This window comes from Anoplopoma fimbria, chromosome 16 (genome assembly GCF_027596085.1).
Source record: "Anoplopoma fimbria isolate UVic2021 breed Golden Eagle Sablefish chromosome 16, Afim_UVic_2022, whole genome shotgun sequence".
NCBI lineage: Eukaryota > Metazoa > Chordata > Actinopteri > Perciformes > Anoplopomatidae > Anoplopoma > Anoplopoma fimbria.
Window position 1 is genome coordinate 15,945,130 of NC_072464.1, and position 17,721 is coordinate 15,962,850.

Consider the following 17,721-nt stretch of genomic DNA (forward strand, 5'->3'; position numbering starts at 1 on the left):
ATTATACCAGGCTGGAAGCATGTTCACACACACACACACAAGCTACAAAGATAACATGCAGAGTTATTAGAATACATGCACCCAAACACAAAGATACATGCAGAGTTATTACAACACACACCCACACACACACACACACACACACACACACACACACACACACACACACACACATGCATGCTTACATGCATGCTTACATGCTTGCTTACATGCCCTTGTACAGACACTACTTCTGGCTATGTATGAAAAAGTACTCAAACACACTCCTCCACTAGCGAAAGGATAATGACCTGCCTTCACTATCGTCTTTTTACCTTGGTTGCCTCTTGTTTAATGCGAACAGTGTGTGTGATTCTGTCCTACCTGTCAAGTATACAGTATGTGTAGATGCATGTGTTAATTATTGTGTGCAAAAGTGTATGTTACTTAAATGCATGGTTGTTGATCGGATTTTCACTCACTGTGTTAATGAATGCGTGTATAATTAGTTCCTTTTTGGTAATTAAGTACTTTTACTCAAGTACTTTACTTTACTTGAGTTTTACTTGAGTATTTCCATTTTGTGCTATGTGTGCTGCTATACTTTACTTCACCCCATTTCAGAGGGAAATACAGCACTTTTTACTACATTTATCTGACAGCTATCATTTCTAGTTAAGTTTCAGATGAAGATTTTTACCCGGGCTCCATGTCACATTTCAGACGTCTGAGTTGTTAATAGTTCCGCTTGAAAAATTCTGACTTGATTTATTTTAGTTGACCCCTTTTGAAACCCGATGCATCAGTAATTACAACCGAATAATGTCAACTAGAACTACACAGCTGCTCTCCGTAGAGTGCAGATCGCCGCCAGATATGTCTGCAATGACCAATGACCACTGCTGTAGTGTTTTAATTAATACAAATTTACCCCAACTAGACCACAAGAGTATTAGAGGAGTATTTTAACTCTCGCATATCATGCAACAGATCAATACTCATTTTAATAAGCTGTGGAGAGACATATGCACACGCATGCACACGTACGACCAAACAAATACTCTCTTCAGGCTACACCTGGCAGAGATAATGATAATATATCAACTAGTACTTTTACTTCTGATACCTTTGATTTAAGTACATTTTGCCACGAAAACTTCCTTTTTGTACTTTTACACAAGTACAATCTTGAATGCAGGACATGTACTTGTAATGGAGTATTTTTCCATTATTATACTGATACTTTTATTAATTAAATGATCTCTATACTTCCACCACTGGTTTGTGTGTGTGTGTGTGTGTGTGTGTGTGTGTGTGTGTGTGTGTGTGTGTGTGTGTGTGTGTGTGTGTGTGTGTGTGTGTGTGTGTGTGTGTGTGTGTGTGTGTGTGTGTGTGTGTGTGTGTGTGTGTGTGTGTAATGTTTGTCAATGAGATGTTCTTTAGTCCTTTCGATGATACGAGGCGTATGTGGGAGAGCTCTTTGCCTCTCTTCCTCTCCTCCCCTACCTCCTTCCCCGCCTATATTAGCTCCATAAATCCTGTTCTAGGCGGATTGTTATGGTCATTGTGTGTGCTGTGAGCGATGGTTATTATCTGCCTGCTCCGCTCACACTGCTTTATGCGTCTCGTCTGCTCCCTCCCTCCCGTCCTTATTTCTCTCTCTCTCTTATTCACATTATATCTTGCTCGCTCTCACTGCCTCTCCCGCTCACTGTGTTATTCTGCTTCCAAGTCCACTCTCACTTTTCCCTCACTTTCCCTTATTACTCTATAGTACTTTTCACCTTCTGTCTTTGGCTCCCAGTTATCTCTCTTCCGTTCGCAGGCTCTCACTGCTACACAAGCACAACAATTGAATCTATAAAGCTGCTAAGAAACCTGCACTTGGCAAGTTATTGATGTAGAAATAAACCCATCAATCTGTCGACATTACACACTGAGGCTACAGCAGATATTTCATCCCCTAAATTTGTGACATCACAGATTTGTCCTTTATGCCAGGCTTCGTGATGTCAAGTACAGTTACAGTATGTGGTCTGTACACAGGACATTTGATATCAAATCTTTACAGTAAAAACTGTCAACATCTGTGACAGAAAGCTGTCCAGAGGCCACTGGACTCACAAATGATAACCAAACCTTTCTGTCTCAAAAACCCATCAGTCATGAAAAACTTTGTATGTAGAAGGAGGAGTTATCATGTATCTAACTGAAATGGCTTCTTCAATTAAAATCTTCCTTTACCTGTTTATTTTACTTTACTGTGTGATTACTTATTTATCGTACTTGTTTTTTTATCTTGTTTTCTACTTATGTTTCTTTCTTATTTGTTTGGTTACACTATCCACTATGCCGCTGTAATCCTGCAAATTTCCCCACTGTGGGGCTAATAAAGGATTATCTTATCTTATTTCAGTAATGCTGGAATGCAGTGTTCAACTCTATACTGTAGAGCAGGCTTAGCTAGAAATGACACATGCTACCAATTATAATAATAACAATGAAATTATAATAGCTGTCAGTTAAGTGCTCTGCTAAATGGCAACTTAGCACCTCGCTGATGGATATTCATAAACCTGTACATTTTATTCATAACTAAGTTTTCAGAATGAAAATGTGCATCTGAAAAAAAACAATGCATTTTTTTCTCACTTTCCATAGGGCCCAGAGCATTGTGTGAAATGCGTCCATTTCAAGGATGGTCCTAATTGTGTTGAAAAGTGTCCTGATGGTCTTCAAGGTGCCAACAGTTTCATCTTCAAGTATGCAGACGCCAACAATGAATGCCATCCCTGCCATGCCAACTGCACCCAGGGGTAGGAACAGCCAAGACAAGGACTGGTCAGATGTGTGGGGTTCAATGGTCATAACTCTTACAAAAGTAATACATTTCTGCCTTTCCCTAATTAATAAGAAGTCGGATCCTTCAATCTATAAAAGATGAATGAAACCAACCAGTAATCATTTATCCAGATAAAACCAAAAGACATGCAACATTTCTACCATTTGTCATCTTAATCATTAGAAAAAGACAATGGGGGATTGGGTGACACAGATCATTGCTAATAAACAATTTTTAATCTTAACTTCACTGTCACAGTAATGATGGCATTACTGTAACACTTACGTTACGGAGTGTGTATGTATGCTATCAGCACTAGCATGAGATGAAATATAGCAATAATCTCCTCATTTTTAACTAAATAATAACTTGGTTGTCACAAAAGAGAATACATGAAAACTTCCATTAGATAGGTTCTCACATAACATATACCCATTGAACTCATTAAACCTTTGCACTTGCGATTTTGCACAACTGAGCAATTGCAAACCGTCTCAACAATGCTGACATGTGAAGTGAAGAGCAGGAGAGTCCAAATGTATAAAGCACAGTATTACTTGTATTGCAAAATACAATTTAAAAAAAACTCTGCTCTGTTGGAGTCCAAGCTGCTACATAAGGAGGCATGGTTGGCAGTCTGTCGTGAGTTGAAATACTCGTGAATAAATTGATTTAAATGTATTGCACTTGCTTGATGGCTATTGCGTAGCACTACTATTTTACTGGTGACCTCGTCAGCCGCAGTAGCTCACCAACTATCCCTGCAAGAAGTCACTACATCACCAAGCTTCCAGCAATACGTATTCCACAAGGATGCTCAGATTCATTTTCCTGTGCTGCTTTCTGGAGTGACAGGGTACACACAATTTTTTCTCACTGTCTCATTGTAATTGCATTTGTCTCTCGTATACATATACATAGTGGTTTATAGGGGCATAGTCAGAAATATTCCCTTTCATTATCCACATCCTGCAAACATAAAATTGATGATCCCACAACTCTATAACAATAAAATAGATTAATAAAGAGGCAAAGCAGAAAATGAGAGAGAAAAGACAAAGAATGAAAGTTAGAGGAGTCAGTGAAGTACCTTGCCACGCTCCATAGCTCACTAGCCACTGATCGCTCAATGTAATATTCACAGAGGATTAGTAGCACATCTTTTTATATTGAACTCCACAGGGAGCTTATGTCACTTCCTTGTGTGTTATTTCTACACTCCTGAGTGACAGCCTCCGGGTTGCTCGAGAATAGCAATGTAGTCGTGAATGGAAAACACCAGGCTGACACTTTGTCACAGGTATAGCTTCATAAGCAGATCCACCTCTCAAAAAAAAACAAGCTGCTTGTCGGGAGAGGAAAAGGAGAGACATAGACAAAGAGACAGACACAGGGATGAAACCAATATCCCTTGCTTCATATTGGGCAATATTAAAGGAGCCTCCAAATTTTAGACGCCACAGTAAGAAATGTTGAAACATCAACTCAGGAGGACTGGGGAAATTTCAAGCAGAGATCTTTGCTTTCCATCCGTAGACAATGTAGCTTTGTAATCTTTCACCCATGTTGACACTCTGAAACTGAACCTCGAGGATAAAGTTGTGACTCAAACATGCTTACACCTGCGCACACACACACTCTCACACACAAAGAAACACACACACACTCTCACACACAAAGAAACACACACACAGACATCGCATGTTTTGACAGACAGCAATGAAGGGTGTAGTGGAGAGATAAGAGAAATCAATAGATCCTGGCTTAAGGTAACTTGTAGAGTCAGGAATATGACCAGCACACCAAAGTCAATACTTGAACGAAGTTACTTTGACAATAAATGGACGGACACACAGTAATGCAGTTCCATTTCGTTGGAATTGCACTCAGATTCACTGTAGAGAAAACACCTTTACTCAAAGCATCTCACAGTTACATGAATGCATACGCTTTTGACAGGTTCCCTTTTGTTTGTCTGTCCGTCTGAGTTACTGCACAGTTAGCTGTAGAGCCTTTACAACTGGAAAACTTCCAGCCCCCAGTAGACGAATAAAAACACATCTTGTGCATCCCTACTGATAAAGAAAGAAAACTAGTAGGGAATACATCCCAAATCATGTTTAACTAGACAAACTTAAAAATGGATTATTTATTGAATATCTTGTAGTATCATTCTCTCAAGTGTGCAACTTTACAAATGTAGTTTCATAGTACATAATGAATAATACAAATGTGAATCTGATTATGGATTATTATATCCCTGATGTGTAAATGTTGCCAAAGTTATGAGCTGTAACACAGTAGGCATGCATTAAAAAAACAAATTTTAAGTCAGCATGATTGACCTTTCTCGCTAAATTCTATACTTCCCATGACATTGGCAAAGTAGAAAAAGGCCACTGAGGGCAAAATATCCCCAACCATAATGTAGTAAAGTCCATCCATTTTCCATAACCTGCTTATCCAGCTAAGGGTCGCAGGGGTGCTGGAGCCGATCTCAGCTGTCAATGGGCGAAGGCAGGGTACACCCTGGACAGGTCTCCAGTCTGTCGCAGGGCAAACATATAGAGACAAACAACCACTCACACTCACATCCACACCTACGGGCAATTTAGAGTCTTCAATGAACCTTAGCTGCATGTCTTTGGACTGTGGGAGGAAGCCGGAGAACCCGGAGAGAACTCACGCTGACACGGGGAGAACATGCAAACTCCACACAGAAGGTTGTCCAGCCCGGGAATTGAACCCCTCTTGCTGTGAGGCGACAGTGCTAACCACTACACCACCGTGCAGCCCATGTAGTAAAGTTATTTGGTTTATTTTTTTATTGCTTTGCTCAACTCCCTTTCTCATCCTCCTCAGATATGACAAACTAGCAATGTTGTTTGTCTAACTTTCTGCTTGTCCTGTGTTTGTTTACTTAGGTGCATTGGACCAAGACTGCAAGACTGTATTGGCTGGATGGACAGGTACAACATTATTTTCTGTGTATTGCCTCTCCTACGAAAACACACCTACACAGTAGCGCACACCATGTACGCACACACACACACAAACACACACACACACACACACACACACACACACACACACACACACACACACACACACACACACACACACACACACAAACAAGAGAATCACAGTGAGCAACGTCTCTGATTAATGGCTAGCTCTAAGGTCCAAAATCCCTGAGTGTCCTTAATGCCTCTCTGTGCATGCATGCTTGTGTGTTTGTGTGTGTGTGTGTGTGCGCACAAGCAATTTGCCTGTTTCTTGATAAATTGATAGTGCTTTAGCTTTTGCTCTGAGGCTACTGGGAGGGTGAGGGAACAAATGCAGTTTACAGCAAATGGATTCAAGATTTCATAAGAGAAACAGTTTGGCATCAAGTGGCTCTGAGAATTGTTGGGTGCTGTTTGGGGTATGATTTTTTTTAAGGAAAATACAAGGCTCATGGGCAGGGTGAGCCAACATATAAACACTTACTGATGAGTCTGGAGATCTGCAACACAACACTGCCAAATAACAGAATCGTGCAGCAGGCCAGAACAGAACAGGGCAGTGCAATGGTAAAAGATAATGTGTGACAAGACAGACCATAAGACTGCAAACATGAAACGCATTTAGACTGTCTTGCAGTGTAGCATAAGGCTTCAGAAGAAAGACCTGTACAGTTAGTTACATAGACAGACAAACTGATAGAAATGTAGTACTGATCAATATTCAGTCCTGAACCCTTCACACCTTCTAGAGATCTGCTAAAAATCCAACCTTCTCCTACTGAAATAGTCTTTGGGACAACAACAAGATGAAGGGGGAATGCAGCAGATAGGGAAATAATCGGCCCTTATCGTATCTCCAATAGCAGTAGCTAGGATACAGCAGTAGACGCCCAGCTAACCCCATGCTTAGCGTCCTGCTCCGAGTTGTCATGCATCTTGTAGATCTATTACCGGTTGGAGGTATTGGCTTTTTGGACACAACTAAAAGCGGCTTATCAGAAATACATGATAACACCAAGCCTTCAAAGGCCATCAGTCCACCTGGCATTAACGTACATCTTGTGTAGAGATTGTGTGCATATCTGATTAAGATGTATTAATGACTTTGTGTCACTTATTCATGTAATATTCAGTTTGATAAAATTGACTTCCTCATTTAACATGTTCCCATTTGGCAGTATCTTTCCTATTTGATTTGTAGACGATCAGAGCTGCCTGTTGTCTGATATCAATGTGTTCTCTGATTGGCTCCATGAATGCATTTGGTTGTGCGTCAAATTGTTGGTGACCTTTCTTGTTGACGGACTATAGACTGATTATTATTGACGAGTGCAAGATCCGTACAAACACATGCACAAACTCTGTAGCATTTGTTTTAGATTATCACTGTTTGTTAAATATGAAGATGCAACAAAATGATAGTTTGCTTAGCTGAGCTGGAAACAGCTGGATATATTAAGCCCGGCGATGTCCAAAGTACTTCTCAACTAACCTCCCAGTAGCCTCAGAACAAAAGCTAAAGCACTATAAGAAAGCGGAGAAGAATATTTTAAACTATAACTTCAAACAATCATGACCATATTTTTTAATCAGAGATACATTTTACATTTAGAAAAATTAAGTTGTCAATTCTTTCTGGTGGATAATCTATGTACTGTTTTGGCGACATGGTATCTAAATTACCAAAGAAGATATCAAGTTCTTTACTTGCAATGAAGCCGACTGACGGTGATAACATTGTATGCTTGCAGTCTGTGATATACATTTCGACAAACAGCCTTTTTCCTTTGATTACGGACATAGTCTCAGTAAGCCTTCATCAAATTAAGTTCTTTGATTGCAGCAAAAACAAAGTGAAGGGTGGCTACTGGAAAGTAGCCATCTCGTTCCGCTCGTTTCTGCATAAACTCTGTAGACAGTTTGGGGAGCATAACAGGAAAATGACAGCGTCACTGTGGTGCTGAGAATTCACTTTGATGGTTTTTTCCATGTTTTTGATCTCAGCCTTGATTTTTAAAGAGAGGGCATAGAGGCTGTTTGTTACCAGATGAAACCTAGTGGGAAAAACATACAAAAACTGGAGGTGAAAAGGTATTCAAAGGATCGCCCACATGAGCATATACTTAGAGACATGTGTTATGCATGTGTTGAAGCCAACTTCCATCTTTTTGTTCTTATCCTCTCTAACCCCCCCCCCCCCCCCCCAACCCCCTGGAGATAAGGCTGCAGGCTCTCTCATTGCCTACATCATCGTCTGTCTCTTCATCATCTACTCATTTTGCTGCTTCCTTCTTCCCCCCCTCCAATTTCTCGTCCTCAGAACCCCTCTGATCGCAGCGGGGGTGATCGGCGGCCTCTTTCTGGTGGTGATCCTGGTGCTGAGCATAGTAGTGTCTGTGCGCCGGAAGAACATCAAGAAGAAGAGAGCCCTCCGTCGCTTCCTGGAGACAGAGGTGAGCAGGGCGGTAGATGAGGAAAGAAACTGACACATGTAGCACTGAAAGATGATGTCATCAGAGGACTGTGCATGACTGTGGATCAGAAGACATTGGTGGAAGTCGTATCACTTAATATTGTACGTTTTTGGCATGACTAACTTTTCCACAGCTTAGGCTTTACAGACTCAATAGCATTACAAAAATACTGGAGAAATAGGAGTTGAAAGGATTAAAGGGAAATTAGTGGAAAGGATACAAAATGTTTTATTATTTATTAATATTATTATTTTTGACAGATGTACACATAATTTATCATATGACGAATATGCCATTAATTTCAGAGGAAAAAAAGATCAAAACATAGGAATTGCTTGAGGGTATTTGTCTGAATTTGTGTGTGTGTGTGTGTGTGTGTGTGTGTGTGTGTGTGTGTGTGTGTGTGTGTGTGTGTGCGTGATATAGCAACGTGATTGTGTCTGCATTAATAGCACAGACACTGGGCACATATTGTACAAAATAGGAGGAAGCCAGACAGAGATAAGAGCATGAGACTTCATGTCTCCAGATGGTGACTGCTGATGTGGTCAGAGGCTCAGGTGTTGACTGTGCCATAGTATATTGGAGAGGACACTTCTGTTGGGAAGAGGTAAGGGACCATACCATTAGAAGCGGAGAAAGCACTCTTCCTTTGTGTTAGAACAAGAAGAGCATGTCATCTAATACACTTGTGTGTCCATAGTGAGAATAAGGTCTGGTTTCACCGCTTTCTCCCTCTTCAGAGCACACAAGTATCCGTAAAGTGTCTTTGCCAATAGCTTCTATAATGACAAAATAGCACAGATATGGCGTATTATCATACTTGTGCTTCTCTCGTCTATGCAGATATTTATACTGTCACTGTTTCTTGATTACTTATGTCTTTTATTCTTCAGATTATACAGATAATGGAGAGTACTTAAAAAACAGCATGCAGAAGAAGCCTGCTGTTATTCTTAATGCTAAAGTCGAATGTTCTGCAGATTTACTTTATTTCAAAAGGAAGTATTTAATAACTGTAAGAGATTACCTTTCTACCAACATCACAAGAACTAGGCCGGAATTGACATCCCTTTTACTTTCTGTGGTGGTATCTAACTTGTAGACCAACACAATAATGCTGTATAGTGTATGCAAAATATTTCACTGTTTTGACTGCTTTTTAACCAATTCTACAATGTCTAAACCACTATTCAAAATTAGTTTGTGCAATTAATGCATTTATGTTTCATAATCATTCTGTTGTCAGTAAAGTAGTAAAATTAACATAGCACGAAAATAGTTAGTCTGACTCCACAGTGGGCCTTACAAAGCAACACTCTCTTGAAATATATAAACTTATATTTTCTCTTAATTTTCTTTTCTGTTAATAGAAAACTATAAAAAGTAAACTCAAGATGCATCAAACATTCTTAACCATATACAAAAATCTTCTCTTACCCAGGTGTGCTGAATGTTGAAGGTACTATTTATTCAAATGAAAAAAATGTAACATATGCTTGTAAACATGTGTAGGATCAATGGATCAGTGTATTCCTTTAGCTCACAACTGTAACAATACAATCATCATAATAACTCTATAACTAATAATAATCTAATTTTGATTATATGATATTTATGCAATTGTTATGTTCCTTGAACTTTGAAAACAAGATGTTTTTTCTTGTCTCGGTAAGAGTGCTCTCGGCCACTCGTAAAGTGTTCTCTTACCTAAGAGAAGACTTAAAAAAACAAGGTATTGGTGAATCCCAGAAATAAATGGGTACTAAAAAAAGAAGAACTACAATTAAAAAGAACAAATTGTGAGGAAGTTTGTTCTGGTATGGCTTCCTGTAAGAGGCCCATTGTTGGTTCAGCACTGCCTTGTAGAGTGAGAACGTGGACAGCTCCAATGTGCTGTACTGTGGCTGCTACACAGCCTCAACATCTTCAGCACTTCTAATGCTGAACAGCTCCCTGCACAGTGGAGCAGCATACGGTAGTGTGTGTGTGTGTGTGTGTGTGTGTGTGTGTGTGTGTGTGTGTGTGTGTGTGTGTGTGTGTGTGTGTGTGTGTGTGTGTGTGTGTGTGTGTGTGTGTGTGTGTGTGTGTGTGTGTGTGTGTGTGTGTGTGTGTAATTTCTGAGACATCTGTATTGTCCTGTGTGTGTTTGTATATGCTTGTGTGGCCCCCCGCCCTTCTTGTTTCCACCCTGCACAAGCTGATTTGTTATTCCATTTAAATGAAGAATGGCTATTGTTTTTAATCAAATGGTAACCATGAGCCAGAGGGACATAAGCTGCCAACCACAGCCAGGCTGATTTACACTCCTGTTCAGTTTTCCTCTCTCGCTACACTCCCTCCCTCTCTAATCTTCCACTCTTCCCCTAATTCTCCTTATATTGCTCCCTCTCTTATGCTTCTGCATCCTCTGACTAATTCAGCCGCTCGCTTCTCCATCGCTGTCTTGTTGTTGTTGTTTCTGCCACAGTTCCTCTCCGCTCCACTTCTTCCTCCCTCCCTCCCCTCATATAATCTTTCTTTCTCACTCGCTGTTAAATCTGTTCGTTCCTCCACTTGAGGAGTAATGAGACAACAAAAGTGTCAACTCCTTTTTCAGGCTCCACAATTATCCACCCCCCCACCTCTTTCTCTCGCTCTTCGTCCAACTATCTCCAACCCCCCTCTTCTGTTCACATATTATATTCTCTCACTTGTGATGTTGTAATGGTAATGCTACTGGATTTGTCTTGTTGGGGAAAAAAATGTCATTGTAACCCTACTGTTACCTGAAGTACAGGGCAGTCACTTATTTAGATTAGGTATTTTGCAAATGCATGAACATATTAATATTTTTTTCAATCATTAACAACTTGGATTAGATACAGTAAATATTGAATTCAAATTACACTATTTTAAGAAACATTTTACACTATTTAAGTAACTTCATATTCATTTTTTTGATGATTAAAACTGAGCTTAACATTATGCTTTCCAGGAAATTATGTCACAGTTTTTTTCGAAACAGCCTGTTTGCAGTTTGTTTAAGGAAAAGTTGTGTTAGCAAATATTAGCAAAAAGTACTTGTTTACTAAATCAAGGCATGTAATGTAGCAATATCTCCTGAAAAATATGTTTTTGTGTGTACCTAGACATGTATATTCTTGATCATGGTAGTGTTTTGTGTTCACATGATTGTAAACTAAATAACATATAATTGCTTAGCAGTGTAAGTGATATCAGATATTTCCACAGTTGAATGACTTTTGTTTTACTGTGTGTGTTTTCAGCTGGTGGAACCTTTAACACCGAGTGGAACTGCACCCAACCAAGCCCAGCTTCGCATCCTGAAAGAGACAGAACTCAAAAGGGTCAAGATTCTCGGCTCCGGGGCCTTCGGGACTGTTTACAAGGTAAAACGCACACATAAATCATGAATAATTGTATGTGTAATTTGCATGTGTTTCAGTTTGTACTTGAATGAATGCTCAAGTTGAGATCACGATGTGAAATCTTGGAAAAAAAAGGAAGACAGGAGAGACGAATTGCAGGATCATTAATGACAGGAAATGAGACGGAAGGCCAGAGGCGTGTGATGAAAATAATAAGTAATAGCAGACACTGAGACCCCTGGGGTTACTGTGAAATAAGAGGTATCTGAGGTCACCACCAGTGAGATGATGAGTTGGGGAGAGGTAAAGAGAGACACAGCTGAAATTAGAAATAACAGTCTCTCTTACACAAATCATCATTGGTCATTTTGTAGATCCATTCACAATATGGGTCAGAGGAATGGTAGCACAGGTGTCCTTTTTCAAAGCAACGTCTTGCACATTTCCTTGGGGAAACTCCAGGCATCACTAAGCATGTAAGAGTATATCGTCCAGTTTCAGAGGTGAGCCCTAAGACCCACATATTTTTCCTTGGTGTCCATCAGAAAGAAACTATCTTCCTCTGGAACAGTTGGTTGATCCTGAGATCTTCCAAGTCAGCGAGATATCCTACCATCAGAAACCTGATGGCACAATCTCATTATATTAAGCACAACACAGAGGCCATGGGTAATACAGAGGGTCAGCATCCAGATTGACTTGAAAATTGAGTGCTTTGCAAAACTTCTCTTTTCACAAAAATCCCTCACTCTCTCTTAACACAAGCTCCTATGTGTTGAGTGGCTAAAGGTACCCTGTAGAGTTATGACCACTGGTGCTACGGAGAAATGTTGCTGTTTTGTTTGTATTTTGTGTTTTACTGACAAACACACATGTTAGCACACAAGATGTAGTGCATGTAAGCCGGAGACAATGAATATGTGAAAAAGATGCAGAGGAGAATTAACCTGAACTGGAATTTCTCTCAGAGATATATAGGCCAGATGTGTTGCATTGCAATATTATATCTTCTGATTTCACACATTTTCAGAGTTGGTGGCAGTAACATGGTAAAGTGCCTAAAATGTGGGAAAGAATAAGACTCAAAATTATGTAAACAACTCAGGTTTCAAAATATTCTCAAAATCTGCATTGCAAATGTTATTATGAAGTATTTTATTCTGATTTGAATACATTTTAGAATGCACAAAATGGATTTAGGTGGGAAACATGATTTAAACAGTGTTATTTGATAACTTACCCAGGATAGCTTTAACTGGTAATCAGTCCATCTTATCATGATTTGTAGGACCCCAGGACTCTTCCACCTGAGGCATTTTTTTCAATCCTCACCTGGAAAAGTTGACCAATCAACATTGACGTGGATAATGTGTTAATATTGGGAGGACTTGGTTTTAAAGTGGCCCTATTATGCTTTTCCACTTTTTCCCTCTTCTTTAGTGTGTTATATGTATTTTTGTACATGTAAAAGGTCCATAGAGTGTAAAGCCTGAAGTCCACGCCTAAAAGGAGTTACCCTCCCCCACAGAATCACTGCTCCTGAGCTGCCTGAAACGGCTCGATTGAATCCTTCACTTCTGTAACTTTATGAGGTCACAATGTTACGGTAGTGATGTAAAACTCTCTTTTGTCAAACAACAAAAGAGAGAGACGGAGCTGAAGCTTCTGAGGAAGAGTTTTTTCAAATGTGAAACATTGACCAATCACAACAGAGCGGGCTAGCTGACCAGTCAGGGCAGACTTTGCTTTCTGGAGGGAGGAGCAAGCGCTACAACGGAGCATTTCAGAGAGAGGGTGAGAAGAGGTGCTGCATGACAGCCTGAATGAGAAAAACAAGGAGGATTATGAGCATTAACGCATGTAAACATGTTGTAACTGTAACTGTAACTTGAGATAAATATGCACCTTGCTGAAATGCTGAGATGTTGACAAAACAATCCTGCGAGCTAGGAAATAAATGTGCAACATTACATATCAAGAATGCAGTTAATGTGATACAAAATAGCAATTAATTCTGCTATATTCATTTTAACGCAGGCAGAAATTATGTGTTTCAAATGGAGGCATCACATTGGAATTACAGCTGTGGGACGACAGGTGTTTTAACTCTATGAGCAGAGGTGTTGTTCCTTCCGTCACTGATTATATGTAGTCACATCAGGGCAGAACAAAGGTGGAACACATTTGAAACATTTGGAAAAAGTTGAGAGGCACTTTATTTCTCTCTCCTTTTAAATGCTTTGGCCACTTTGGCAGCTGCTTAATCACTTTAATCCCACCTGAAATTGGATACTTCAAAATGATTAAATAGTTTTGCCCAAGTCTTTTTGAAGGACAAAATCACAGTTAATCATACAGCATGCAGAACATCTCATACTCTGCCAGTGAGAATATGGAAGATGGTAATTAAGACAGCTGAGAAATTCAAGGTGAAAAATCCTTAATTTATTAATTGAGATTCCTCCTTTTCAAATCTTTAAAAATGTTTCCCTTGATAATATATTGGTGAGTTTGTGTTAAGTGACTTTGCATTCAGTATAACAACTCATCATCTGTTGGTGTTTTTTTAGGGCATTTGGATCCCAGAGGGTGAAACCGTGAAGATTCCTGTAGCCATTAAAATCCTAAATGAGGCCACGGGACCCAAGGCTAACGTGGAGTTCATGGACGTGAGTATCTTGAAAACTCAAATCAGCATCAGCTGAATTTTATATTTTATGAAATAGTGTTATATTAGCGCATTTCAAGCCATGTTTGGTTAGGTCAGTCCAACAGATACAACATATAACTAATTGGGCTCTGTTGCATTGGTGACTTAACCATGGGAGGGGGAAACCAATACTAAGTATTTTTTTAATTACCTCCATTGATGGAATAAAGATATTAAGAACAAAGTTCAGACTCCATAGACACCAGAAAATAAACCATCAGGGACCCCTATATACACCCACACTCACACATGCACACACGCACACACACACACCACGCCACAGGCACCCAGCCCAGTGCAAAAGGCCCTATTTATAAAATATTCACAGCATGGCTCATTTCAGAAGAAAAAGGGGGGGAAAAAAGGGAAAATTATCACCCTATGATGATGCAATGTAGATGAAATAACCTCCATCAACACATGCAGCGGAGGCACACATGTTTTGCACTTAGTTTGACAGTCTAAGAGGGAGAGTTTTGGAGTGTTAGCTTTACTCTTTTTAAGCAGGACATCATTGGTGAATATACCCAGCTTCTCACCCTTAGTCCTACATCCAACTCACTCAGATGGGGTGACAGAATATGAGCGGTAAATTAACTTATTATCAGTCATTATCGGAGGCAGAAACTTACAATGACAAACATTTTTTCCTTGGTTGGGGAATTCGGCCTTTTGCTGCAGGCCACATTCACTTGCCACTGATTGTTTGAAAAATGTCACAGAGGATTGATTATCTTTCAATTCCGTGTTTGGTGTATGTTTGTGTTTGAGTTTCCTTTTCCTTACCTGTGTAGCACTTAGAGGAGGGAAATGACTCTTTCTAAACAATCAAATGGTTCAAAATGTTTTCCTTAGCTTATAATGCCAATACCCTCTCTCTGCTGCCAGTGTCTAAAAAGAGGGGAAGGTGTCAGTTCCCAGCAAGATGTAATCACAATAATGGCTAAGGGCAGACAGGGCATGTTACAGAATGTTGTTTCTTTTGAAAATTCTGCTGAGAGCTTTTTTTGAAGCAGGAGGAACCCTTGTGTTTTGTCCTTTGGTATTGCATTCAGTAAGGTGGTTCTAAATCACATAGGCTCAGACCTCTACTGGACTCTATGGGTAATACTCCTCTCTATACAAGGATGCCCAATGAAAGTTTGCATAAGCATATCCACCCTCTTTCCTGTTGATGTTGTTGATAAGTTGATGTTATGATTGTATTTCAGTGTATTCCAGTGTGTTGTGATTGGAGGAGAGTAGATAGAGAGGAGATTACCCATGGAATCCAGTGAAGGTCTCCTTTGTTGTTACAGAACTAGGGTTACAATATCGTAACCTCTGTTTTCCTCGTGTATGACAATTAGCTTATGCGCTTTTCATAAATGTTTTACTCTGCATTTGTTCTTCATGAGGATCAAACGGACTAGGAAAAAAATGCAACAAATATATTTACAAACTATGTTAATAAACCATATTCATAAAGCACTTTTCAAAGCAAAGGTTACACTGTGTTTTTCAGAAAAAAGGTACGTCAATATCACAACAGTGTCCTTTGAAAAGAAATTAATCTTTCATGAGATTTCCACATTTTGTTCCTGTTTTTTTCCGCTTACACATAAATGCAAATACATTTCACTCAAGTATTTGTAAAGAACACATGAAATTAAGAATTTCATGTGTTCAATTCACATAGAGACCAATTTCAAGGGAACAAGGGTTCACGTTTTTTTAGTAGTTAACGCCATTACTCAAAATAATTGAATCCAAAGCAAATTAGGTGACTACTTTTTGCAATACAGCAATTTCCATTTAAGTTTTACTATAACTCTGAAGACATATAAACACTTTCATTTCAAATTCATAGAGAATTACTTATGCGAAAGTTAAATCTCCTCTTTAATCATGTTCTAATTTGGTTGTAATGTTGTTCAACAGAAAAAAGGAAAATTGCCAGTGGGGAGTGAACATTTTCCACTGTAAAAAAACATTGTGTTGTTAAATATCTATGTTTTCTCACTGGACATTCATGCCTTAAATATCCATACTCCTTTATACCCACAAGCGAAAGCACTAACATACCCCCTACTTGATAAATGTGTAATCTGCTGACATGATTCAATTCATTATGGAATTTCCTCCGTAATTCCACAATTTCATTGCAATTTAGTTCACTGCTAAGGATTTCATCAAATCAAATTAAATGGAATAGATTTTGGTTCAGTCTAAGTGTTCTTAAAACGCTCTTAGTTATTTAGTCAGCAAGTCAATAGAGTTTAGTTTGTTATTTAAAAACTTCCTGTGGATTTAAGAGTGCAAAACTAATATGCTATTCCATTTTAATTAATTAAACTGAACATTCAATAGGATGCTTTGTTGTTGGGGTCTTTCATTCATGGACCTGAGCTCACACATTTGAATCTATATACTGTAATGTGATCCTCTTACCATTACCTTAGAGATTTCTATTCATACAAAGGTTAAGACATCTCAGGAAACCACATCACATTGACAGGGGAATCCCGGAGTTGTCAAGATTTACATCAAAGGGATCCTGTCCAACATCCTTTCTGTACCAAATATACTGCCAGCACATGAGCAATGATCTGATTATGCAAGTGTTCGGCCATAAACTTTAAATCTAAGAGTGTGTTCTGGTTGTATCTCTCTGTCAGTGCTCTGAGGACACATACTGTGTAATGTGTAATATGTATTATGTATAGTTACACAAAATAGATGGTCTATATATTGTGTTTGGTAGTGTTTTTGTATCATCTGAATAATAGATTGCGTATGTTTGTATGATACTACGATCGTATTCTTGCTAACTAATGATAATATTTTTTCTTATTCTAAAAATGCCGCACATAAAGATGTTGACACTTCAGGCAAGTTCAAAGCTCTATTATTAATGTACTGGAGCAGCTTTTTCATATGTACATATATCCTACACAGCAGAACATTCTCTAATAGCAACACTTCAGAAAAACCAGTGGAAAGACACAACTGCCTGTTAAAGGACAGTGACTGATGATGATTTACAGCAATCTCACCTTGGTGTAGTTGCTACATTTTTAGTCAACTACAAAGCTTGCTGACAGTCTTATGAAGAAGTGAGTCACTTTGATGTTGAGGTTATGAATAAAAATCAGCTGTTTCTTTGGAACCTTGCTGCTTTCTTCAAGGGGAACTTCAGCCTTAAACAGAATAAGGGATCATATAGTCTTTGACAGTTCAGTCTACACTTGTAAACACGATAAACTCTCTGCCAGTGGGTTAAGCCTTTGAACTATAGCTCTTGCTTTTGTCATCTGACACTAACTTAAAGACTACCTGTTTGGGCAAAGAAAAACACATT

At 39.1% G+C, this 17,721-nt stretch overlaps 1 protein-coding gene across 1 annotated transcript in view; it reads left to right on the forward strand.

Annotated features, from left to right (window-relative positions):
• LOC129104178 (receptor tyrosine-protein kinase erbB-4-like) overlaps window positions 1-17,721 on the forward strand; it is a 292,380-nt gene that overhangs the window by 227,886 nt on the left and 46,773 nt on the right. Inside the window, exons 15-19 of the mRNA XM_054614730.1 lie at window positions 2,641-2,795; window positions 5,746-5,790; window positions 8,147-8,279; window positions 11,570-11,692; window positions 14,242-14,340. Coding sequence (XP_054470705.1) covers window positions 2,641-2,795; window positions 5,746-5,790; window positions 8,147-8,279; window positions 11,570-11,692; window positions 14,242-14,340 — 555 coding nt within the window. The remainder of the gene's footprint in view (window positions 1-2,640; window positions 2,796-5,745; window positions 5,791-8,146; window positions 8,280-11,569; window positions 11,693-14,241; window positions 14,341-17,721) is intronic.